Genomic DNA, 26,714 nt, shown 5'->3' on the forward strand with positions numbered 1-26,714 from the left:
TGGTTAACTTCTCTGAGGTGAAGGGAGAGGAGGAAAAGCAGTGGGTACACCACACTGCACAGAAATAGCCCCCATGCCAGAAGACCTTGACAAGCTCTTGCTGTGCCCAGCCATGAAACCTCCATAGGCCATGAATTGCTCAGGTTCCTTCCCCTGTGCAGCACGCAGGGCCCCTGCTGAGCAGCCAGTGACCCACTGCCCCACTCAGTGCTGGCCCCAGGGCTTGGCTGACAACTGCAGGAAGTGGGAGTGTGTACATACCAAACCAAAATGGCTTCCCAACCACAATGGTGCAGGGCCTTTGCTGTAGTGACTGCATGGCATGACTGCAGAAACACTGCCCTGCACACATAAAGTGCCTGTTCTTGGAAACACTGGTTCTGTCTTTGTGCATTTAAAACTGATGCTCCACAACAGAAAATCCATTCACCAAGAACGCCACTGGACTAAGACAGAAACACCACCAGCAAAGAAAGCGTTTTGCAACAGACCCGAACACGTGGCATACATAGGACACACCACCCTTGTATTGTGTGCAACCGCAGAGCTTCTCACTGCATGTGACAAGCAAGTATGGAAACCCAGGAGTGCAAGATGAAGTGGTAGTGAAGAGAGCACAGTGTGAGGAATGAAGTGCCCTGGGTGTGAAGAAAAGGGTGAAGAACCACAGGGGAAACCAAACAGAATTCAGGTGATGAAACCCCAGCAGTAAGCTGTGTCTGGGTGCAAGGAGAGCAAATAGGTGGTGGGGACAGTGACACAAGTGACACCCTGAAGAACAGTCAAAAACACAGCACAGCTCACACACTCAGGCAGATCTGTCATACCTGTACGTGTGACTGCAGGAGCTGGAATTTCTAAGGTAGGCTGCTGGCTGGTTGCATTTGCCAACAGCAGAGTATCTTTCTGCTGAAAGCTGAGGGCTCCTTTTCAGGATGGTCTCACAGTAATTGCCTCAAGCAATTTAGCAACTGTGGTGGAAGACAGTATTTTTTGCCTTGAAAGGAAAAAGTTAACTTTGATGGAATTAGCATAAAACTCCAAATTAGGGCAGACTTACAAGGGCTCAAACTATGCAGTTGCAGGATTTTCCTCAAGGCAGCTTGTGCATTCCCATCATGTATCTGTTACCCAATACTATATTATTAATACATGTTTGCTTTTTGTTATAACCCAATATTGGTACTGGCATACAATGCAAGTTTGAGGACAGCAATTATTTATCAGTTGTATAAATAGTCTGAGAAAAGTAAACTGAGTGTGAGAGAGAGCAAATGTATCATAGATAAAAGAACTTGAATTCCATGTGAAATCTGAGCACAATTTACATAACCCTACATTTACTAAATTAGCAGTACAAGAATGGAATTCTCAAGTACAAAGAGAAGAAAGTTGTAGTTTAAGTTTGTTTATTGTGATAACATTGTTCTGAACATCAATAAACATTGCACTGAAGTGTGGGTTATTGTACCCAAGACAGTCCAGTCTTAATGAAAATCACTGTATTGGTATGATCACAGATTTGACAGTTTTAAACACACGACTTTATTAGTGATTGTGTTGCTTAACAATCAGGTATTCCACATCTTCAACATAAAAATGAAACAAATGGTTTAAGAGTTTTTCCACTCTCAAACCAACATTTTAACTTTCATCTGGAAGTAATTAACACCGTAAAAAAATCCAAACCAATTCCATTCTATTCAACAGATTTTAACTTTGGAAATTAAGACTTCTTCAGGCAAAAGTGACTCTCTAAAGGCATCTCAATTTAACTCTGTATTTTTGATGTTGCATTATAAATTTGTCTTTACCATAAAGAGATTCAGGAGTTTGCTTCAGAAGTTCCACAACGGAGTTGACACAAGTGTTAAAACTTCTCCAGTTGAAAAAAAAAAAAAAACCCACAACAACCCAAAAAAGTTTTAGGAGGAGTATAGGGGTGATGGGAAGCTAAGGATACATGAGCCAGGACTGCACATGCAACTGTATACTGTTAGGGATGAGTGCACAACCTTTGAAGTACGAACATGCTTGGTGCAGTAAAAAAATCCCAACAAAATTCCCAGAAATGTGTACCACTTGAATTTCTGATCTTTAAATCATTATAGAAATGGGTAATGTCCAAGTCACTTATAAGTTTTGAATTGCAATGTTCCTTGTTTACTCCCAGATAGGTATCACTGACTCAGCCTTTGACAGGGTGCCAATGCCGAGAGGATCTGCATCTTCAACAACACAGTCTTAACAGGGGGGTGCATGTGCCTACAGACACATGCACATAGAAGTTCCTCTTTCATAGAAAGAATGATTTTGCTTGTGCTAGTTCTAAGTAAGTATAGCACAACTTGCTCTCAAACATCAGTTTCAGACCATTTCTCTCAACTAAGGTAACAAAGGACAGGCTACTGCATAACTCCTATTTACTCCACTTCATATTAATATTGCAGCACAAGCCTACAGTTTGATAGCAATGAGATGTCTTTTATAGAGTCAGTAAAGTGCCCAGCAGTCCAAATTACACAGGTAAGCAGTGACAGGTACAGCGTCCCATATTCTGCCCCTAAACTGGGTTAACAAGCAATCTGAAAAGCTTCAAATACAAGCCAGATTTAGAAAAAGAAAACAAAACAGCCACTCTGCCCTACTCACATCAGAAATACTCAAGAACACTTTTAAATTTTATCAAAAAACAAATATCAAAACTGTAGCTGTTACAGAGCAAAAAAGAATATAAAAAATTTAACTAAGCATTTTTTTGGACATCCCTATAATGCAAAAGATCAGGTTAGCAGAATGAGGAGCTCTCTACAACCACACAAACCCCATATTCAGATCAGCTGAAATTATATGCATTTGGAGATACACCTGATACTATTTTTCCTCATACTCATTTACTCTTTTTTTTTTTATTATATTCATTTAACTCAAGTCCCCACTTTAAAATCCACAGCTCATCTTTATGACAATCTGAAAGGATGAATGGGATGGAAGAGAAAAAAAGACCAAGTCATAAGAAAAAAAAAAATTAACCAAGAAAGATATGGCCAGAGCTTGGCAACAATCTGTCCTGTTTGGAAACCCATCCCAGTTTCATTAAGCACTCTTATTTTTAGAAAAGCCATGTAAAAACTGGGCCACTAAGAATAAGCTAAGCACAGTAAAGAAAATTTTGACGTCTGCAGAGGACTGTTTCAGGAAAAGCAGCTTCACTCCCTTTATGTAAAATAGAATCTTTAGATAGACTATTTCATCTTGTAATTAAAATACTTTATTATGTGGGACTCTTATTTATTTAAAGTATTTAAGTGACTTAAAAGCTCAAATTCCATTGATATTCAAAGCACTTGGTGAGCATGAAGAATTCAGTTTCTAATGAAATCTATGGAATAAAAGAAAACCAAGATGAATACATGGGAATGATGTTTGTAAGCTTCTGACAGTAAAAAACCCCAACCAACCAACCAAAACAACCCAGTATGAGCAAAATATCCTTTGAGTTGAATCCTGTGAAATCCACTTAAGCACAGAGTAGACTGGTGACCGGACTAAGAATTTGCTGAAAGAGTCAGAAAGTCTTGTTCTTGCTGTACAAGAACAAGGATGCCTTTCAGTTCACTAACATGCATGGCACACCATGACAGATAGGTGTTTTCCACTCTCATATCCCTGCTTTGAAAGAGGGGTTCTCTGTTGATTTTGCTTGCCTCCACTCTTCAGTTAATGTTTTATAAGCACAAGAATACACCAGATTTTTAAAACGGGGTAAAAAAAAAAAGGTAATTTCATTTACATAGTGATCTAAAAATGATATCCCCAAGCAGTTCATCAGCTGTCTAGCTGGTGTTACATCAGAACTGTGGGTTAAGCCTGATAAAGAAAATATTCCTGGGGGAGTATGTGTGTGAAACACTCTAAATGTACTCTTCTGCAAGTAGTGAAACCAAGAGAGCTCCTTTCCCTGCTCCCACTGGGAGCTGTGTTGGGGGGAGAGCTCACCCCAGAGCCTGGTGAGATTAAGGATGTTGCCACTGGAAGAATATTTAATGCAAGGCCCCAGTAACTCACACAAGGAATGACAGAAAAGACTGTGCCCAGAAAGCCCAGGAACGATGTATCAATGACTTTAGTCCTTAAGCCCTTTGAGCTAGTAGAATGATACATTCTCACCACAGACTTGCCTGAAGGAGGTTAAATGCACTAACTCAGCTTAAAAAGCAGAACTTTTGCTTCAAGTATTTTTTGAGAGAAATATTAGCTGCTTTTACAGCTGATAAACACTGGACTTGGAATGCAATTTGTTCACAGGCTCTGATGTGAACCTGAGGAATGACCAGCATGATGTTGATGAATAACCCAAAATGTAAAGGAAAAAAAAAACCCAGAAAAACCCAAAACCAAAAATGTTTTATCCTGCTCTGCAGTATTTAACCATTCTCATACCTGGAATCTCATTGAGCTGCATTTCCTTCCAGCTACTGAAAACCTGCAATACAGAATTCTGGAAAGACCTGCAGTAGACAATTAAAAAATTAAATATTTTTTTTAGTATTACAATTCCCTGAATATAATCTGTATATACTTTTACTGGCCTGCGCAGCAAACACACACGCGTGCATCATCTCTGTGTTGAAAAAGGAAATTAAAATGCCAGCTCCCCAACTCTTAGAGAAATGTTCAAGATTTTTCTTGATGGAAACTGAACATGACAAAGTGCAGCCTGAAAACAACAAAAGCCATACAAACATCTGAAGACAACTTTTGTTTTAACAAGCTCATGGAATAGTGGAAACATTGCATGTAAAGTAAGTCGTAAGCAGAGTCAGTCTGAGTGCGAATTGTACAAGCACAGCCTTGTACATGTGACAAAAGGCATATTTACATTTAAAGAGGAATTTTATGTCTTCAGAGCCTGTCAGGCTAGTAATGCCTACACATTTTCTGTATTTTAGCTGAGAAAGAGCACACTGGTCTTAAGCTCTTGCTCCTTTCAAAAACAGCCTAATTACCCACCTGAACACTAGACCACGTTTTTTATTAGTAGGTCTGACATTCTATTTGGCAGTTTCCATACACTTTTTGGCTTCATTTTAGAAGAGATACTATTAAGACTAATAAGAAAAAAAAAATCTACATTTACAACAAGGTCTGTAGTGATGAAAATGCAAAGTCATAGTTTACCTCAGCTTTAGTCACCCTGAAGCACTTGGGTACCATGACCATCAATGACAGGCCAATTTCAAGTGCCTTAGAACAGGTATATAAAGACAAGCAATAAAGAAACAAACAAACTTTAGAAAAAAAAACAAACAAAAAACAGACAGTAGGTTTGCATTTCCTTTGTTTTAAACCAACACAGTTGAACTGATTTCTTTAGTAAGACTTATGGTACCAGTATATAAGTTAGCATCTTCATTAAGAAGGTTCTTCACATTTAAACTGAAGTCGAGTAGCTGAATACAAAATTCCATCTCTAGGTGAGAAGTGTTTTTCAGACCAGGTCATCCATGTTAAGGTCAGGAAGAGGCTCTCTCCAATAGCAAAAGGAGCTGAATTCTGGGCATGGAAATGCAGAACTCTGTTCCTTATTAAGCAGTGGGAACACATATTCCACAAGTTCACTTAGTCTGTAATACCTATATTAAAAAAGAAGAAAGACCATTATTTAACAGTCTAGTCACTGTTCAGATGTTGCCAAACAGGAGCTTTAGAAGTCTAGACCAGAAAGCTATAGTCAAATATAGTCAAATAAGGTACCCCTTCTGCCAGTTTACTGTTCTTGAAAAGTTTCAGTTAAGTATCCAAAGCTGCAAGATTTTCACGTCACATGTAACAGGAGACTGAATCATCATGGTGACAAATGCAATTATTCTGTAATTTCATTTCAAAATAGTTTGTTTAACTGAAATAACAAAAGTGATCTTACGAAGATTTGTTTCCCTTAGTCCGCTCCTGGATCAGTTCACCCTTTGGATTCACAGTAAATATTCTGCAGTCTGGAACTCCCACTTGCATGTAGGCGTATACATCCTGCAAAAACCATGAACAAATGCAAATGCTTCGGTATTTCCTTATTGAATGTGATAAACAAAAAAAGCTGATCCTAAAAGCTTAGAGTAAAATTATCCCTTAACAAAATACCCCTTAAACAACAGCCAAAAAAACCCCCAAACAAACAAAACCACACCAAACACAAACACCAGAGCAAAATATTCCTTCTGCCACAAAATACTTAATTCCCATTCCCAAGCCTGGGACCACAAACACACACAAAACCTGTACCACACAATACCATTTATTTTGACAACATTTTTCTTATAATACCCTCTCTCTCTAGCTTAATCAATTACAATAGCATTGAGCTGCACAGAAAATATAGGAACTGTAGGATAGGAAAAAGGATTCAAGACTCAGGAGCACTGAATTAATTTCCTTAGGTTAGAAAGCTGTCAAAACTGCTGAAAAAGAATATGGAAAGGTATCATATATTAAATAAAATTTGAAGAGTACAAACACATCTCTGTAACCTTTCTCATACAAGCAGTTCTAGCAGCATGTATTTAAGGTAGCTGCATGGGGTTTTCCTGACCAGACCCATAAAAGCACCAGTGTCCCATTTCCTTATTCAAATTTAAATACACACAAAAATAAAAGCCTTTTTCTTTTGCTTCCCAAGTACTTCATGCATTTTAACCCTTCAATTAGAAAGGGGAAGACTTACATTGGGCCTGTTTCCAAAAGCAGCATAGAAAGGCTGTTTACTGGGAGCAAACAAATTCTTGATATCATTCAAACATTCGATTTTGAATTTTTCAGGCTTCTTTTCTATCACTTCCCTAAAATAAAATTTCAACAGTCAAATTCTAAATCATGATTTGATAGAGGATATCCTCCTCCCCCATTTATCTGATATTTATATTCCCATTACTTCCTGTTGCTAACATTGGTAGTTATATAGACATTGGTCAGTAGTTTTTAAAGAATGACACAAGAAACACAGAACCTTCGCTGTTTTCCAACATTCATAGCAAAAAATAGGTAAATAACCTGTGCTTAGGCTAAGTAAATGGGATGAAATTCCCATCTGTGAATGAAGTTTGTGAACTGCTTTTGCTGTAGATGACTATCTGAATCAGAGGACCTAATCAAGTACACATAAGCTTGTTACAAATCCTGTCTCTGACAACAGAGTGCAGAAGGCCTGTCAGTGGACTTAATGGAAGTTGCTGTCATTGCTAGCCGTGAATCAGGGGTTGTTACTAAAAAAACAAAACACAGAAGCAAAACCCAAGAGACCTTTCCACTATTAGCTCTTCCCATCAAGAACAGGTAGCCTACGGCTGGTTCAAAAGAGCAACCAAGTTGAACCACAGCTAAACTCCATATTGCTTTTTAACTAGTCATATATGAAACACTCTCAATATCACAAGATCATTTAGTGTGACAGTTTATATTTCCCACCTTTTTTCTTTTCCCTCTATCTGGTGCAGTAGCATTACAATTTTTGTAGCTAAACTTGAAAAGACAAGATTTTACTGATATAAATAGAAACTAATATTAGTCATGGATGAAAGGAATGAAGAAAAGGCAAAATGAGCTGCTGACATGTCTTGTAGACAATTCTAACATGCCCACAGAAACAGAAGTATACTGAAATTGAAATTCAGACAAAATAGTTTATAAATGATCACTAGAGGGACATCAAGTCTCGGCAGCCAATCTAGCACAGAGTATTAAGTTCGGTTTCAGCTGTAATTGTTAGCATGCCAGACTTTTTTAATCTGCTTCTGAGGTGGAGAGGGAATGGATGTATGAAATCCTACATGCTTACCTATGAAAGGCAGAAAACAAACTGCTGGGGGACAACATGAGAGGTCCCCTGGGGAGAATTGTTCCTTTGTCATTCACCCAATGTAGATATCCTCTGGTCATATCTGCCATCCCAATGGCACGGGCAGAACAGTACAGAAACTTGTAGCCATTTCTAGAAAAGAATTATCAATTAGTTAGTTAGATTATTAGCAGAACTTGTAGCACAGAGTGAAAGATGGAAACAAAAAGTATTCATCAATGCCGCTTTGTTTGTTACACAGATTTGTACATAGTTACTGCACACATAAAAGGCTTGATTCAATTTGGCAAATAACTCCAGCTCTTCTGTTATGCACAAAGAAAAAAAGTTTAGGTTATCTCCCAGGGAACTCCAACGGACCACAGACAAAATTTAGCCACAGAACGAAGGCCACAAGAACGAAAGTCAATAATAGATTATAAACCCCAAATATTTTTGTGGAAAGAAAGACTACTACACTTTTAAGTGGATCATGAAGTGTTTAAATGTGATCCCCCTCAATAAGCAAGTACTCTTTCTGGCATCACTATACTTTTGGAAAAAAGTCTGCTAAACGACCAAATCTGAAATGGGAAGAAATATGTACGTTTAAGTTACTGGACATAAATATTGTAAGGCTATATATCTCTTCAATGAACATTACATTTATATAAGGATGCAGCTTGTAACACTTCTGAACTGAGCAAACACCTCATCACTGCTGCAAGAGGGAACGTACATAGGTTGTTTCTGTAAGTTCTTGCATATCACAAGGTAAGCCCATTCCATTGACTAACCCAGAAAAAGTAAGGAGAAATCGACATTTTGCTGAATTACTTTTCTTTTGAATTGCATCAGCTTATGGCAGAAGCACACAGTGACAGAAAACTTAAGGCAGGCCACCACCTTCCCTTTGTGGTAGTGGCAAGTTGTTAATTACGCTTATGTCAGAACAAGATCTATCCTAAGGAGCATTCACTTGAATCTGGTAGCAAACATGTTAAAACACAAAATATTTATGCATTGGAAGGACACAGTTTAAGTCTGAATTTATACTGTAACATGTTTGTAATAAGACTTTGTGATCAACTCAAGTTAGTGGAAACAGACATATGCATGAGTGACTGAATTATTGCTATTGTGGTTCTCTTTTGTAGCCAAAATATTACAGTTTTTACAAACTAAAATGCATAATCAATCATTTGTGAAAGGAACTAGTAGAAGTTGTGGCTTCCATTCCTGTATAAATATACATCTGGGGAAAGAACTTAGTTTTGATTGTGAATGACAGAAGTAGCTCACTACCCAACATTTAGACCAACAAACTGTAAGAAACTGCATAATTATTAACAACAATCCAATTACCTGCCCATTAATTCCTGAACTCCAGAAAACCCTGATTGTTTCATAGATTATGTACTTACTCATTTATGGAATGATAGAGTTTTGCAATGCCCTGATGTGTCCAGTCCTTGCCGAGATGAGGGAGTATATGTCCTAAAGCATCAGACCTAAAAGTGAAATCAGATAGCTGATGCTAAGTATCTGAGTTTTGTTAAAGACAACTGCTGATGAATATCATAATCAATATTTACAGAAATACCTCTGCAGAAGGTCCTGATGATTTTAAAAGAGAATTTGTAACTACTCCAGACAGAGCAATTAGTGGTGCAATACAGCACAAGTTGGTTCCCAAGTTAACCTGCAGCTGCACTGAAAGGGCAGCAGTTACATGGTAAACATTATCACCTTTTAAAAGACATTTTCTAGTCTGCTGTAAATGGAAGTACAAATTCAAATCAAAGCAACAAGTTTAGGGTTATTTTTTCCATTACTGTTAATGAATATTTATTTAACAGTCCTCTTAAAAATTAAGTTTCCTTATCTTATTTTGAAGAGCAGAATAGGATCAATAAAGCAAGATTAAAAAAAAACCCAAACAAACCGCATCCCCCCAAAAAAAGACCTACAAAAGAACCCCACAATAATAATGAAAAAAGATACTTACTTGGTTATTGTTCCATCAATGTCTGATATGATGATTTTATCATTCCAGTTCCAGAGATATATCGTTCCTGCACAACGGCAAGTCCCTTGATATTGGGTTGTAATACTAAATACAACATCATTAGGGCCATCTCTGAGCTTCAATTTTGCCTTCAGAACAAAATAAAATAATTGAAACTGTAACTAACTTGCTCTCTCTGTAAGATATTTAGAATCATAAATGAGCTGCAGAAAATGGCTAATATGCTGTTCCACATCTATTTTGATTAACTCATCAAAAAGTGAACCACGACTTAACGCTGACACAGTTTTGCTGGCAAGGTCTGTTTTGTAGTCTGGACACATGTATTTGTCCATAGCTCCTGTATCTGATTACAGCAGCAGATATTTAAATCTCTGCTACTGTAGTTCTTGGTATTACAGGTGACTTACAGTACTATCAAATGGAACTCCCAGCTTGCTATAGTATGCAATAGTGTTTTCTACTTAGTGGATGCTTTCCTCAAAATTCTTCTCTGATAAAGACCATACATTTAGACAGTAACAGAACTAACTTGCATGTTAGACTGCAATGAATAAACTGCATATCAATTTAAATGTACATTATTAGACTGTTCAGATCCCAGGATATCCAAATTGCAGAAGCCAACAATGTCACTTTTTTTTGAAATATCTTTATATAGAAGTTTGATTACAGAACTTTGGATTAAAAAAAAAGAGTAATTTCTTACAAGCACAGATTCTTAAAAAACACAACAGAAAAAAAAATAAGCAAAAATTTCCCTCAGCTGCCCACACGAGCACAGGAAAATACTTTTATTTTCTTTTAGAATTTTAAATTTATCCATTCATTTCTGCTACTCCTAGAAAAGCAGGAAAAAGCCCAACTCTTACAATCAGAGTGGAATTATGAAGTATGCTATGTATTAGAAAGGCATGCTACTCACTATTTGGTCTGAAGACAGTCTAAGTGACTTCTTGTACGATGTAATGTTCCCATGGATTGGATGCTCTGCTGGGGGTGAATCTATTTTCAGGGATTCCTTCAACTCCTGTGATGCTTCATCACTAGAAGAATCATCTTCTGGAGGTCTAACATAATATCAACCAGAATAAATGTAAGCTGCAGAAAATCCTTCTTTAATGGTGTAAGATTCCTATTCAAGACTAATTTCTGCTTATGTTGAGGATTTGCAGCTAGCCTAATAGCACAGATTAACAAATTCCACGGTCTAGTAAATGCCCAGATAAAGCTAGTATATTGCCAATAAGCAAGTGAGGCTTGTAAAGGCATGCTAGCATTGGTGGAGATCTAATGTCACTATTACTAGCTGGCTCCACACATGATGGGTTTAGTAAAGACAAAGTGTCAAGTGGCCACTAATACTGTGTTGATGAATTAGTTAAACTGCAGGTGAAAAGGGATACTGAATGAGTAACAGTATTTTGTTCTTTAAAAAAGCTGCCACAGTTACTACATAGTTTAAACCCTGGGTGATAAGTTAGTGGAGTATCTCACCTTTTAAGGTTATTCACAGACTTATCTTTTCTGCTAATTAAAGATTTCAAGATTAAAAGCAGCATTTCTCTGAAGCATTAAATCACAACCTATTTAAGTTTTTCAAATACTTAAGACACCAACAACATTCACTGGTATCTTCATAAAATCATGGGAGAATATGCACCATAAATTACCTAGACTGGGACAGTTTTGTGCTAAATACCGTTAGTTGTCAACCACAATCTTGAGCAACTTGTGCACCGTAATTAATTCTATTTTATTGTTTCAATTATTTTATGTTACAAAAAATTGCACATGGTTTGTATTATTCACACAGTGTTAGGCTTTTACAAGAAAAAAAAAGACAAACAGTATGTCAGAAACAATACCACTGTATTTACAGAGTAGTGGCTCATTGCTAAAGGTTACCATATACGTCTTTCCTGTTCTGTCAGTTATGTTATTATTTAAGAAACAAACACAATAGGATTTAAGACATAATTGTAGTGTATTTGTAGTTCCTACAGTGTTTGCTGCCACATTATTTTGCTGAATTGTTTGCTAAGTACATCTGGTTCCTTTTCAGTAGTTTAGAGGAAAATGTTCCCACAGTAAATTCCTAATGAATTCTCCATTAAAAATAAAAAAAAATTAAAAAAGACACTTCAGTCCACTAAGTAAGTCTTCAGGCAGGAACACACCTGCTATTAACTTGCTCTTTTATAGTTGCTGGCAGTTCGTTTGCTCTTTGCGCCTCAGTTTTCCCTTCTTTTGCCTCTGGTATCTAAAGCAACACAATAATAAAAAGCATATTGACATTTAAAATATTTTAAACTGATCCAAATGAATTCACAGTTCACATTTAAGCAAATAGCTATCAATATAGTACATAAACTCTATTAAGTCTTAGAATTGCTCATTCCTTAAATTATTTAACAAAAGGATGCTTCTGAAGAAATGATCCATTAAAGCTTTTTTTTTAGTTTCAGGAAACAAAGCTCTGGATGCCAGAAGTTGAAACTGCTAGTTTAATACATTAAAGGAGCTGTCAACCTCTAAGCTTGTAAAATTCACTTGGGGGTGGGGCAGGGAATAAATTTAAGGCACACACTCAAGGTTTAGAAAGCTTAAGTCTAAAATGGGGTGTCTCAGCATAACATTTATTATGCAGTATAGCACCTACTAATTTATTTGCGTGTACATTCCTAAAACATACTGCAGTGACTGAAGGGTAGCTCTAACAATTGCTTATACCTTAGAAGAAGGAATTTTAAGTGTATTGTGCGACAGCTGAACACAAGAAATTCTGCTGAAGCAACTGGTAATAAAGATGTGGCACTTAAGACTAAATATACAGAAGCAGCTACAGCCACTACAATACTAAGTAACTTTCAGCTGGCTGTATCACCAACACAGAGCTGTATGAGCATCATTCTGAGGCACTTTAACAAATCACAGCCTTTTAAGTTAAGAAAAAATATCCAGATAGGTCTCAGTTACCTGTTTAGTCATGCTTTCTCTCTTGCGCCAGAACCACCACCTTCCAGACTTCTTTGGCATCTTTTCTTTGACCCAAGACTCAACAGTAGCCTAAAAAAATCAAGCATGCTTTCCATTTGTATAGGAAAACACAGCAGAGAGACAATCATGTGTAACTACATACAGAATCTTAAAAACATTTTACCTGTATCTACTTACCTTAGGCAAGCTCTTCTGAAACACCTGCAAACTCAGGATCATTGGAGCAGCCAATGCCCAGTTATAATACCTGTTTTAAAACATGTTATTGGTAAGATATTACAAAACCTGACCAAAGGTCAATAAATATCAGTATGCAAACTACTCCTTTTTGATAAAAATATGTATTTACTGCCAACAACTAATATTAAAGCTCTCTGCAAGCAGAGTTATTTTAAAACATACGATTCAACATCAGTAGCAGTTGCTGAAAAAGACCTCACACTTCAGAGTTGAAGCTAAATTTAATGTGAATATTTAGTTCAAAATAATTCACTCTGAGACTGAGAAACCAATCCATCAAACCCACAAACTGCAGAGGAAGCTGAGAAATCTACTCACTTTAATGGATAGATTTTAAATGAGAACTTCTATGACCTAATTACATGATACAGAGAATTTACCTGTTATAAATCCTAATTACCAAATTAGGATTGTCTATGAGTCCAGGGTTTTCAGCAAATTCATGATAAGTAATAATATGTTCCATGAATTTTTCTGCAATGGAAGCAGATTTTAATTAAAAATTAGAATATAAAACCCCAAGATGTCCAATTCATTTGTATCTAGAAAATTCTTCCTGTCATTTCAAAGTCTTTCCTGCTCTTGCAATATCACTCCAATATGCTAACATGGCCTTCCTGTCAAGAGACTTGTAACTGACTGCTTCCTTAGTTAAGACGAAAAGCCTCGTACCACTTCAACAGTCATAGTAATGAGAATTAAGAAATTAGAGGAGGGAGGATGATGAGGAGGTAGCAACTTAACTTTGAACTTTGAGTTCAAACTTAAACAGGGGAAGTTTAGGTTAAATATAAGAAGTTCTTTACTGTGAGGGTGGTGAGACACTGGAATGGGTTGCCCAGGGAAGTGGTAAAGGCTCCATCCCTGGCAGTGTTCAAGGCCAGGCTGGATGGAGTCCTGGGTGACATGGTTTAAAGTGTGCTGTCCCTGCCCATGGCAGGGGGTTGGAACTAGATGATCTTCAGATCTTTTCCAACCATAACTATTCTATGATTCTATAGCCAATTCACAGCCTGGGAACAGAGCCATGCTTGCTTTAAAAATTATTATGGCAGATCGAGGACCTACATTTGCTTTAAAAATTATTATGGCAGATCGAGGACCTACATGCTACACTAAAAGAGAAGGGCGAAGGATGTTGTCAGCTTTTCAGGTTTGTTTAATCACTGAATTCTAACACCATTTTCATGACTACAGACTACGCAAATTTGTAGAAATTCATTATTTAGTTTAAGACCCCTACAAGGAAAACATTTTTTTCAAGAAAATCCAATACTACCACCACATTACTGAGGGAACGGTCCTGAGCTTTTATTAATAAGCATTTAATTTTCACTTGATGCATTAGAGACTGGATGACCCTAAAAACAGTAATACTAAAAATGTTGCATACATGTTCATGAAGATAACGCATACAACTTCAGTATTAAAATTAACCAGAGCATTAAAAAGAAAAAACAGCTGTAAAAAAATCTAAAGATTAACAAACAGGATAGAAAAAAATAGAGTACAACAGGCTTTTTTAATTGCCTTTTTTTTTTAAAAAAAAAGAGAAAAAAATAACAGGCAATTAGCAAGAATATGAATTAAGAAGAGATAAGAAATTAAGGGCTCGGGAAGTAATTGCACCCAGAAACAAGAACTGTTGGTCAGATATGCAGTATGTAGTGCAAAAAAGGAGCCAAAAAGCTTCTCAAGACATCAAGAGTTCTTGATTAATCTGAAGTTAAATTCTGCTACCTCTTCCTGGGAATTTTAGAAAATGAAAGATTATCCATTACCTTTTCTCAACATGAGCATAATAAAAAGCCAAAACTTTGCAAGGTTGAATTGAAGCATTGAAGCCAATCCACTTGCTGAGCTTTATTAATAGTTATGTTTTAGTCTTTCACATACCTTTAGAAATCTCTCCATTTTCATTGAGACCTCCACAAAGTGAAAGTGTAACATCAGGCAAGTCCATAGCAGAGTCAGACATGCACTCTGTACCACTGTCAGCAGCAGCACTTCCTACTGATTGGGGTGACTGCGAACCGGAAAGGGTATCTGACTCTGTCCACTGTCTGAAGCCTGGATCAGAATCACTAAAAAACAAACACAGAAGTCCACATTTTCCTTAAACATTTCACTTTAAAGAATAGATTTTCAGTTACAGAATACAGTATAGGATTGCTAAATATAAAAATAAAAAAACCTCTCACTGTTGTGTTTCTTTTAGGTACTACACCATTCTGCAACACAAATTTACAACCAACCAACCGAAAACCAGACACAAGCACACCTCCCAAAACCTTTATAATACTGGCAAAGTGACAATTTCCAGTTCTCCTAACATTCCCTTAAATTGAGAAATAATTGCATTTCTCTTGCCTGAAACAAAACTGGATTTATATGAGAAAAAGCTCCTTTCCATTCTATTTTTTGCAGAACAATACTGTGCTCCTCAATCTTTACCAGAAAGGTACAGAATAAGAATAAAAGGAAAAAGGACATTGCTTGATGTTTTAGAACACTGTTTTGAAGAAGTACAACATAAAAGACAGGTGGCCTTTTAAATAAAAAAAAAAATTAGTCATCTAAGATTAGTTATTAGTTTGATCCCAAGTAATGTAATATATGCTGAAAACTGTACAATTGTAGTTTTAATAAATCAATAGACACTTCTTCCTTCTTAAGTTGCATTTTCACAAAGGTCTGCCTTTGTAAAGAGTATTTGTAAAAGTTATTCTTTTTAAGAGTATTTTTGCAGTATAAAATGCTTTGATTTTATTAAAAAAGACCAAACAAGAGAAAATTTTGAGACTTAGTTGCCTTGCATGAACATTTTGTGGGGTTTTTTTTATATTGTGAAATTTTTTGTATTAAAAAAAAAAGTTAGAAGGGACGTACAGGGAATGCAAAAAATAATTGATGTGTGCTTATCCAGAGCTGGCAATGTAGCAAAAGAGACTACTGCTACAAATGAAATGTGCAGTTTAAACTTACTCCCCCCTTCTATGTTTGCAGAACATACAAATTCCACAAAGACGAAAACTCTCAATAATGACTTCATGCATGATCTTTAAATGTGTTTTTTGTCAAATCAGAAAGAAATTTTCACAATGAGAACTAAATACCTACCTAAATGATACCTAAATAACAGTATGTCACATCGTGCAACTGCAGTATAATCCCAGACCCATAGGGCCTTAATTCAAAATTACCTTTTGGGAAAGTAGAGTGCTGCAACTTCAGGTTCCAAAGCCTTTAGGTCTTCCAAGTAAATATCATCAGGCCCCTGATGATGACTTCGTTTGTGCACCCCTGTTAATTTCAACAATTAAGATTACTCAGATGAAGCTACCATTACAGACACATAAAATATAATCATAACTGTGGATGATTCAGACTTACTTGTAGCATTTATAAATCCAAGAGTTTAATTATACTTTTAATCAGATAAGAGTTTAAATAGGAAAAATTGAAAAGGCACATTTGTATTTTTCACACTATGGCTTTAAATTTAGTAGATCATACTGAAGGAAAGAATCAACAACTTTATTATATACCTTTCTTTTTTGAAGGAGAGTCAGTTTTTGCTGTTGGCTTTGTTTCTGGTAAAGGATCCACCAACAGTCTGGAATGATGATCAGCATCTAATGGAAATGGGTCTTGTGGTTCTGTGATTGCAGAAGCAAGAGAATCTTTAACATCCATCTGCTTAAGCAGAGGATGAGTTCTTGGCTCAGGTTTTAGTACTGTACAGACAGAATCTTTCACATCATCATCATCTTCAACTTCATCAGAGCTGAGGATGACCCTAAAATGAGTCTTCTCTGATGGAGTAATAGTAGCTGTTCTGGGATGATCCAGTTTCTCTTTCTTGCTTATCTGAAAAACAAAACTCTACTCAAATCCTCTCATTTCGCATGCTTGTTTTATTCTGGTCTAAACATTAAACTTGTACTCCTGGTACAAGTCCTGGTGACAAGTAAACTGGGTAAGAATTTAAATGTGGTTTAGCAACATAAACCATGCCTCAGCTAATTAGCAAAGTTCCCTGCAACAGAAGCTTCACATTAGCTTATTGACAAGTTAAGTAAAGAAAGAGGCACAGGGGAAGTGCTGACTTGCTCAAACCACAGCAAAAAAAAAAAAAAAAAGAAAAAGCATAAATGTAGACGTACCAGGGCTACTGTCACTAGCTGTTAGATAAAAATTTACTGTATCAAGGCAACAATTCCTCTGGAATGAGCTGTAAAATAGCCTAAACCAAAGGATTTTAAATCTCTCAAGTTACTTTCTGACGTTTCTCACTAAAAATTCAAAAATGTCAGATTTTTACCCTAGGTTTTCTGGAATTACTTTGCTGACCAGCTTTCGAGCTCCACAAATTTGATTATGTGACAGCCACAAGGGGGTGCTACTTTCCTGCTGCAGCTGAATTATTCCAAACAGCGGCAGGGAATTCCCAAACCTCTCTTTGGACACAATTTTAGATATGCCAAAGCTCAGTTCACAAGGAGAGAAAAAACACATAAATTTACCTTGGTCGATTCTGGGAATCCTCCCCATGTCCATTCCATGTGAGATTCAGATCTGAGCAAGCTCTCAGCAGGTTTAACTTCTAGTTCTGAATCACTTTTCGGGCAGACTGGCTCAGAGAAAGGGCTAGCAAATCAACAAGAACAAGAAAAAAAAAAGCGCTACACAGTGTTTAAAATGCATTTGTTGTGCAGCTACTGTTGGTAGAGTTTTCTACAGCTTAACAGAGCTCCAATTATTCGGCAACATGGCAAGAAGCCCAGCAGGGTTTTCAGACAGTAAGAAAATAGGTTAAGACCAAAATCACATTAAACGACTTACATAGCTATCATCCTAAAACAGATTCCTCCACTACATATGCAGTGTAGGTGTAGCTCTCCCCTCAGCCCATGTTCCATTTTCCAAACAAAACAGAATAAACCAAAAAAGTTTATCTAAAAGTAAGACAGAAATTAAGTTTCTTTCCTCTGTAAAAATACAGCATTTAACCTTTGCCTGCCAAGACTTGAGTAATAAAAATCCTGTAAATCTAGCCCACAAATACACACAACAGCACCAACCAACATTAACAACATAACTCCAGAGAGGGAAGGAAGATTACTTGAAAATTTCCTTCAGATGTATTAGGACTACGCAACCTTTTAAACTCCACCCTATTTTTCCTAGTAGTGATTATCCATAAAACAGAAACAGATCTCTGAACTTACTTTACGCAAGACTACTTTTAAGCCAGAAGAACTCACTCTACGAAATGCTAGAAAGGTGTGATTTTGAAATCAATTTGCTCTTACGATCTTAGGGAGGAAAGGAAACACAAGAGGTTGGCTGTTTTGAAGTAGCATTTAGTGTTGAAACAGCTCTGAGTCTATCCTTTAACAGGGCAATTACATTGCATATTACAAAAATGCTACTCTTTTTACACTTACACTCATAGCATATTCTGGGTTGTTTAGGGTTTGCTTGTTTTGTTTTGGTTTAAAGGTATATATAAACCTCAATATTTAAATTAAATTGTAGGGACTAGAACTGGACACAGCACTCCAGGTATGGTTTAACCAACAGAGTGGGACTATCTCTGCTGCTAACAGCCCTGCAGATGCAGCACAAGATCCCATTTGCTTTTGTTGCTGCAGCAGCACTCCACTGACTCAGATTCAGTAACCCCTGCAGATATTTAATTTATGGATTTTTTTTTTTTATTTCCCTTCAAAATTCCTACAGGAATTAGTTATCTAATACAGTATCACATCTGAAACTTCCTGGAGGCTTGTGGAGCCAGGGCTTTTGCAGTATCTTATGAGACTAAACTGATCACAATTCAGACATAAAGAATCCCCCCTATTACTGAGGGACACCAAAAAATCCAAGATAGCAGGAGATTTAAGCATTTCTGCAGTGGTGATTCATCATCTCACTGTCAACTTCCAGCATTCATCACCCAGGGAAACAAAAAGGAAATGACTTAGAGATTTATCCCCCTCAGTTCTCTTTTAACAATTTCCTACAGACATTACTTTTTCTGTACTGTTAGAAGGGCTTAAAGAAACATACTGATGAAAATACATGTACTTATTTGTTTTCAGGCAGAGTATGAACTCATTTTCCCTACATGCCAAATAATGTCTTTGGACTATATCACAAGTCAGTTGGAAGCCATGCAGAAATATTAACCTGTTTCTAAGCCTAATTCTTAATATTCAGCAGTACCTGCAAAATTTGGATACAGAACCTGCCTGTTCCAATTCTCCCAAAGCATAAGTCTCCCATTATCATTCTCCAGAAGTCTTTAGTCAAAAGGTCCATACTTGTGATAATGACCTAGTCATGCTAACACTGCTTGTTAAAACAGGAAGAACACTGATATTATCAGGTATCAAATAATTGGTAGTTATGCTTTTGACTTTATTATAGTGGGTAGGACATACATAAGTGTTCTCGTTGAAAAGACCTAGCCTATCATCTTTCCTGTAGCTCCCTGAAAGGGTTCTGAATAGCAAGACAACCAACCTCAACTACAAGTCAGTTAGCTTTTCCAGATCTCCAAAAAGGAGGTTATTAAAACCTCCCATTTCTTTTTAACTGCACAATGGCTACATTATACAATCTTTCTTCGGTGGCTTAGGAGAAATAATTTAATGCAAAATTTCTCTTCTCCTAGACGGCTCATGTGAGACAATTTCACACCCAACCGCCCTCCTGGAAGAAAGGAAAATAGCCAAGTTCTCTGTGGTACTGCAATCTGCACCACATACCTTTTTGTTAAAACAAACAAACAAAAAACCCACAAACCTCAAACTATAAAGAGCCAAGGTATCTCACATGATGCACAAACAAGTTGTCAGGACAGACTATCCCCTAAATATGTAAACAAGAAGAGAGATGTGAATCATATCACTCAGATACAGCCTGCTAGCCTATGTTAGCTAGAGTTTTATAAACTGAAAAGGAATATCAGCCTTTAAGCTCCAGTTATCTAGGTGATATAATCCATACAACATTGTGTCAATCCTCAGGGTCAAACAGTTGACTGCTTTTCAGTCACAAACCACAAACCTTTAGGGAACATTTGAAGGCTAAATCTCATCAAGTTCAATTGAGGATGTGGTTGTTAACCCAAAAACATACACAAGAACAATAATGGGATTTCCTGTCCAACTGCTTCTGCTCATTAACAAGTTATGCACTGGGGCAATTAGCAGGTCCCAAGCATGGTATGGTACATTCAGACTCTACTGAGAACACAGTCTTGGAAACACCCAAAGCAGAGAGAATATATGCACTTTAAAAAGCATTTTCTGAAGCTTCATCTCTTCTATTCTGCACTAGCATCTACTGATACAAAAGATCAGGTACCTGTGCACTGAGCAGCTAACTGCAGCAATGGCTATCATACAAGTCTGCAGAGTAACCCTCACTGGCACTGTGAATGAATCTGCTACGAGGAAGGTTCCTCAGTCAAACTGAAAAGCAGTAAAACTAGACACTCACTAAAGAGTTAAGATGAACCAAGATACTGCTCATCATGTTATGTGCTGTATGTATGTTCTTCCCTATGTCCAAGGTTAAGGAAAAGTACAAAATTTATCTGGAGTACTACTGCATATGGACAGAATGCTTCCTTATGCAAATAGAAATTGATGTTAGAGTGGGGAAATCCAAAGGTTAAGCCTTGAAAAATCTAGAAACTGACAAGAGGAATATAATAAAATGAACATCAGAAACTAAAGAGCTTGAATGTATAAACAGAAATGCTATAGTTACTGTAACTGAAAACTGACTGGTAAGCTGTATTATGCCATTTGTAGGAATCCACAACCAACTAATACTGATTTATCAGAACAGTACAGAACTCCAGTAAGTAGCAAGTCCCCTGTTCTGAAGTGGAATATGATTCAAGCTAGCACCTGGCTTTACCTCAAGTAATCTGCATTACTTCACCTGGCAAAAAATCTTACATACTCAACACTTCTCCTTTATGGCACATCAAGTGTTGCTTATGCTAGGGTGAAGGGTAAATCATAGGGAACAAGTAATTTTTCATATACTTCTCAACCTAAGGAAATCTTATTAACTCTATTTTCTTTCTTTAATAATGAATTTTAACAAGAAAGGCTTTTGTTGTCATTTCTTCATTTGAGAGAAAAAACAAAAGACAAATATTTTTTAATACATACAGTAGAGCAAAAGTTCACAAAGTTCCAAGTAAATATCAAATGCTGCATTTGACATCATAAAAGTTAGGCATGTTTGATAGATTGGGGGGGAATTAATTAGAAGGCACACTGGTTTTTTTACAATTATTCACCATTACACTATGATAACATTACAAAGTGACTTACTTCTCCCGGGGGGACCAGTCTCCATCAGATAAGGGGTAATGATCCTTCGAGTGGTAAATCAAAGATTCTTTTTGTTCTTCACCCTTTGGTGATGAATTTGAGGATCCTCTGGGAAGAAACACAAGATAACAAGTCAGCTGCAAGAAATCTGCATTACTAATTCAGTTAGGAAAGTTACTTATATGTTATTAAAAATCCAAGATTAAAAAAAGTGTATAGTTTCAAGAACTGTTTGCAACATACCTTTTATAATATAAAATTTCTTGAAACTATTATTAATACTTGAATTACTGCAACTTCAAAAACTCTTACCCTTGACACATAGTAATTTAGTCTTGAAGAAGTCAAAATAGCATAAATGGTATTACACCATATAGGGAGCTAATATTACTAAAACCCAAAGATGAACATACAGATTTACACATAACCTTTCTAGTACCTCTTTCGAGATATTAGCCTCAGAATTTACACAAGAATTTACAAATTAACATGACCTACAGGTATCTAGAAGCACTGCACTTTTCTGAACAGTGGGGTTCATTTTGCACTGGGAAGTCTACTCAATATCTGTAACAGAAGAAAACCCAAAACCAAAACAATGAAGAAGAGCAAAACCCACTGAGCAGGCATGCACTCTATTTTACAAAGAAGTCCCTGTTGAATATTACCATCATAAGTACTTCAGATCTTTTTACAGCTTTCTGGATTTAATTCAGTAAACAGCTATTCTCAGGATACAACTTGTTTTGAGGTTAGATCAAGGGCATCATGCATATACAGTGGATAGAATACAAGGAAGATAAGCCTGGAATTTGAGTATAAACTGCAATACATGTTATTTTAAGCCTTTAAGAAAGAAAAAAGTGTTTTTCTTTCATTTACAACACAGTTGCACTGGACTTGTTTTGGAATGGTAACACTAATTTCTCTCATGGATGAAGAAAAGATTGGAACATTATCCATTGTGGCTTAACCCCAGCTGGCAACTAAGTACTATGCAACTGCTCATTCACTTCCCCCTCCTCAGGCCTCTCTCAGTGGGATGGGGAGCAGAATTGAAAAAAGGTAAAAGCAATGGATTAAGAACAGTTTAATAACTGAAATAAAAGTAAAATACGACAATCATAGAATCAACTAGGTTGGAAAAGAACTTTAAGATCATCAAGTCTTTCAGGACTGCCAAGACCACCACTAAACAATGTCACTTAAGGGCCTCATCTACACATTTTTTGAAAACTACCAGGGAATGATTCCACCACTTCCCTGGGCAGCCTCTTCCAATGCCTGATCACCCTCTCTGCAAATAAATTTTTCCCAGTACCCAATCTCAGCCTCCCCTGGAGAAGTTTGAGGCTGTTACCTCTTGTCCTATGGCTTATTACGTGGAAAAGAGACCAGCCAGCTCCTCTCTACTTTCATTTCAGGTAACTGTAGTGATAAGGTCCCCCCCCTGAGCCTTCTCTTCTCCAGACTAAACAAATTCAGGTCTCTCAGACATTCCTTATCAGATTTATTCTCCAGAACATTCACCAGCTTCGTTGTCCTCTGAACCTGCTCCAGCACCTCAGTACCTCTCTTGTAGTGAGGAGCACAGAACTGAACACAGGATTCAAGGTGTGGCCTCACCAGTGCCCAGTACAGGGGGATCACTGCCCTGGCCCTGTTAGCCACACTGTTACTGATACAGGCTGTTGGCCTTCTTGGCCACTTGGGCACACTCTTGGCTTACGTTTAGCCATGGTCCATCAGCACCCCTGTGTCCTTTTCTGCCAAGCAGCTTTCCAGCCATTCTTTCCCAGGCTAATAATAATAATAATAATGGGAAACTGAGAGAGAGGAATAAAGCCCTCAGAAGACAAATGATGCACAGTACTATTGCTCTCCAACTGCTGACCAATACTGGCACCTTGGAGCCAACTCCCCCCAGTTTATATACTCAGCATGATGTTCTATGGTATGGAAATACCCTTTGGCCAGTTCAGGTCAACTGTCCTGGCTGTGCTCCCTCACAGCTTCTTGTGCCCCTCCTGACTGGGCAGAGCATGGGAATCTGAAAAGTCCTTGACTAAGTACTGCTTAACAACAACTAACACACTGGTGTGCTATCAACAGTATTCTTATAGTATATGCAAAATACAGCACTGTACCAACTACTAGGAAGAAAAATGACTCTATCCCAGGCAAAACCAAGACATCTATTAAACAATGTAAACATTTGGAATTTGCATGCTTACTCAGTACAGCCCATTAGACCCCAAGCAGTTAAAGGAGCACCTCATCTGCAGAAATCTTTCATTTGCAAGACAGTTTAGACTGTATTAAATATTGAACTCTACAAATGTCTTAATAGCTTCTTAGTCAGTAGTAGCATTCTTATGAAACTTAGGGATGACATCTTGACTTGTGATGTGAGCTGCAGAGACTGCATGTCCTCTGTATTTGTAAATCATGACAAAAACACTTCATACTATGTTTGTATGCAGTGCTATCTCCAAAAGAAAGAGGTATTAGTGAACAATTAAATAAACACATAAAAATTTTTTACAGAGATTCTCAATACTACCACTTCAGGGGGAAGCAAGATGACATACAGGTAGTACTGAAGAGATTTTATTTACATGTGAACCAAGTGAGTTCACATGAAGCATCAAAACCAGCAAATTTCATCTGTAAGTGAATGAATCTGAAGGTTAAAAAAACCAAATGCAGTCATAGATTATTGACAATAAGAATGGAAAAATCAGTATGCATCCACTTACAACTTTGAGACCCTTTATCAATTCTAAGCTATTTATTTTGCAACATTTATAAACAGCACTATCACTTCTCATCCTACCCACTTTATATATGGTCTAAATAAATATGTAAAATTTTAGAGACAAATCACTACTTTAACAGTCTTAGCACTGGAGAAATAATACTCTCATTTTTTGAGTTGTACACTCTGCAATCTCAGTCCTCCTGGTTAAGTCAAGCACTACCTAAATCATAGCTAGGAACAACAAAGGACGTGTTTTTTAAAAAGCTGAATAAACACTTGGAAATGGATTTTCCCAAATAACAGGAAACAGCTTGTTTTCTACTTTATGAGAACAGAACTAGATAAGACATTTTATGCTGGTACCTGTCACTGAATTTTTGACCTTCTGCTGGAACATCAGCCTCCCTTTACCAGACTCTCTTTGAAATCTGAAGCTACACCTAATAACAGTTACGCTTTCATAGTCTCTTTTTTCTTTTTCAGAGCCACACATTTATAGCTAAGAGAAAACCTAAACCCAAACAAACCTGCTAATATCACCTTACACCCCCACAGGATGCAAAAATAAACCTTTGGAAGAAAGTGTACTCCTATTGCAAGGTATCTTATTTCTTCCCTTGGTACCCAATGTTTTGGCTGTATATGAAGATGTTTTGGCTGTATATGAACTCCACCAACAGATAAACAGCCACAAACATACTGTCTCTGGGCTTCCATTACTACAATGTATTTTTTTCACTCCTTGCTAGTGACAAAAAAAAAAAACAGCATTCTTTTACAAAAGTGGTCTTCCTTTCAAATCACAACACTCTTCTCTGACTGAGAATGCATTTCTACTGCTGTTTCTGTTTATATATATATGTAAAAAAACCAAAACCAAAACAAAACATGGCTTACAAAGAAAAAGCCTTTTAAATCTTTAATTCTAAAGGGCACAAAGTATAAAACCAAAGTAACCTTTAGGGAAACATGTCTGTTCAGCTATGACTAAACATTTGACATTTCAATCAAACCTACAATTTTTTATTCATCTCTACTCAAATTAAGATAATTGCTAGCACAGTAGCTTGCATTCTAAACACTGGATGAAAACAGCCATTATTAGGGTGACATTCCTAAATTCTTTATGCATTTGTAATAATTCATTAAAGAATAAACAATTCATGGGTTACATTTTCTTTCTTCCTGTACTTGATGGTTATTTTTATTTTTGATGTTTCACTATGACAAGTTACTGTCGCCTTAATACTCTTAAGACTGAAGGCTGAACAAAGACTGCTTTTCTTAAACAGAAAGAAAAATCTCAAACTAAGCAAAATTCCCAGTCCCAGACTTAAACAGGGCTGTGAATATCTAAGTGACAATTCATTGATATTAAAATGACAATTAAAAAAAAAGGCAAATGAACTAAGAAGCCACAAGACATATGAAAAAACACTTTAAAATCCAAATTTTCTCTGTTGTGTTTTATTGGTCACAGATGTGGTAACACTCTGATTCAATGTTTTTGTTGCACTAATATTTGGTACTTATTAAATTTAAGACTTCCTTGAAGACCCATACTGAAAGAGACAACACTTTTCTACCAGAATGGGGTTAACTGGATTTCATATTCGTAACAAAATGACAAAACTTGAAGGATTCTGAAAGATGTGGAAGATAATCTGGAGTTTTGTTTGTTTGAGCCTATTGAAACATGCATAGAGGAAAGGTACAAGTCACATACCAAATGTCCAGTGATAACACTGAAAGCAGTCAGCAAGTATCTGATAGTTTACCTTATGGGTTGAACACTTTTTTCATCATCAGAGCTTATTTCCATTTCAAAAATCTCTTCCGTCCCAGCAGAAGATATCTGATCTTCCTTCCTGCTATCTTGTTTATATTTCTTTCTTCTTCTTTTTTTCTTTTTCACAGAACCTGGGGTGAATACTATCTCTGTTTCCACAGAGTGTGGAATTTCAGAGTTTGCACATGTCCTCTCATTCTCCCCCGATTTCAAATGATTGTCAGTGTCTTTAAAAAACTGGTCTTCAGTGGGTATTGGAGACGTTGCCAAATGCGCAGGAACTTTTTCCTAAACAAATAAAGAAAATAAGTTTTGTTTGTGGTTTTTAATATTTTGGGTTTTTTTGTGCATACTGGACAGTTGTCAGCTACAGATTAATTCTTGCATCTATATTTAGACACAAAACTGCACAAGCAGCCCAATGGTATGAAGCTGATATCCAGGAAGAAATCAAGTTTACTAGATGGATTACAAAAAAAAAAAAAATCAGAAAAATATTAGTATTCTTACCGTTTCAGACATAAACAACTGACCAATTCAAATGAAGGACCAACTCAAATGAAGGAAAAGCTTTACCACTGTACTGCCCAGAGTTTATTTACATCTAAACAAGAAACTTAAGATACCAACACCTAAACTGAAAGAAACACACTAAGAAGAGACAAAGTGGAACAAATGAAGAGAATGGAATTTGCATAGCA

At 36.8% G+C, this 26,714-nt stretch overlaps 1 protein-coding gene across 1 annotated transcript in view; it reads right to left on the bottom strand.

The window, feature by feature from the left end:
- Nucleotides 1-4,349: 4,349 nt before the first annotated feature.
- Nucleotides 4,350-26,714, bottom strand: part of LPIN2 (lipin 2) — a 40,143-nt gene continuing 17,778 nt past the window's right edge. The window contains exons 4-20 of the mRNA XM_034062431.1: nucleotides 26,003-26,301; nucleotides 21,464-21,571; nucleotides 17,627-17,750; nucleotides 16,649-16,970; nucleotides 16,304-16,403; nucleotides 14,997-15,184; nucleotides 13,481-13,574; nucleotides 13,038-13,107; nucleotides 12,840-12,929; nucleotides 12,041-12,123; nucleotides 10,786-10,930; nucleotides 9,840-9,988; nucleotides 9,256-9,342; nucleotides 7,832-7,984; nucleotides 6,722-6,836; nucleotides 5,927-6,030; nucleotides 4,350-5,636 (exon numbers count right to left, since the gene is read on the bottom strand). Of these exons, the coding sequence (XP_033918322.1) occupies nucleotides 5,492-5,636; nucleotides 5,927-6,030; nucleotides 6,722-6,836; nucleotides 7,832-7,984; nucleotides 9,256-9,342; nucleotides 9,840-9,988; nucleotides 10,786-10,930; nucleotides 12,041-12,123; nucleotides 12,840-12,929; nucleotides 13,038-13,107; nucleotides 13,481-13,574; nucleotides 14,997-15,184; nucleotides 16,304-16,403; nucleotides 16,649-16,970; nucleotides 17,627-17,750; nucleotides 21,464-21,571; nucleotides 26,003-26,301 (2,376 nt within the window). The 3' untranslated portion in view covers nucleotides 4,350-5,491. The remainder of the gene's footprint in view (nucleotides 5,637-5,926; nucleotides 6,031-6,721; nucleotides 6,837-7,831; nucleotides 7,985-9,255; nucleotides 9,343-9,839; nucleotides 9,989-10,785; nucleotides 10,931-12,040; nucleotides 12,124-12,839; nucleotides 12,930-13,037; nucleotides 13,108-13,480; nucleotides 13,575-14,996; nucleotides 15,185-16,303; nucleotides 16,404-16,648; nucleotides 16,971-17,626; nucleotides 17,751-21,463; nucleotides 21,572-26,002; nucleotides 26,302-26,714) is intronic.

The sequence above is a fragment of the Melopsittacus undulatus genome, chromosome 1 (genome assembly GCF_012275295.1).
Source record: "Melopsittacus undulatus isolate bMelUnd1 chromosome 1, bMelUnd1.mat.Z, whole genome shotgun sequence".
Taxonomy (NCBI): Eukaryota; Metazoa; Chordata; class Aves; order Psittaciformes; family Psittaculidae; genus Melopsittacus; species Melopsittacus undulatus.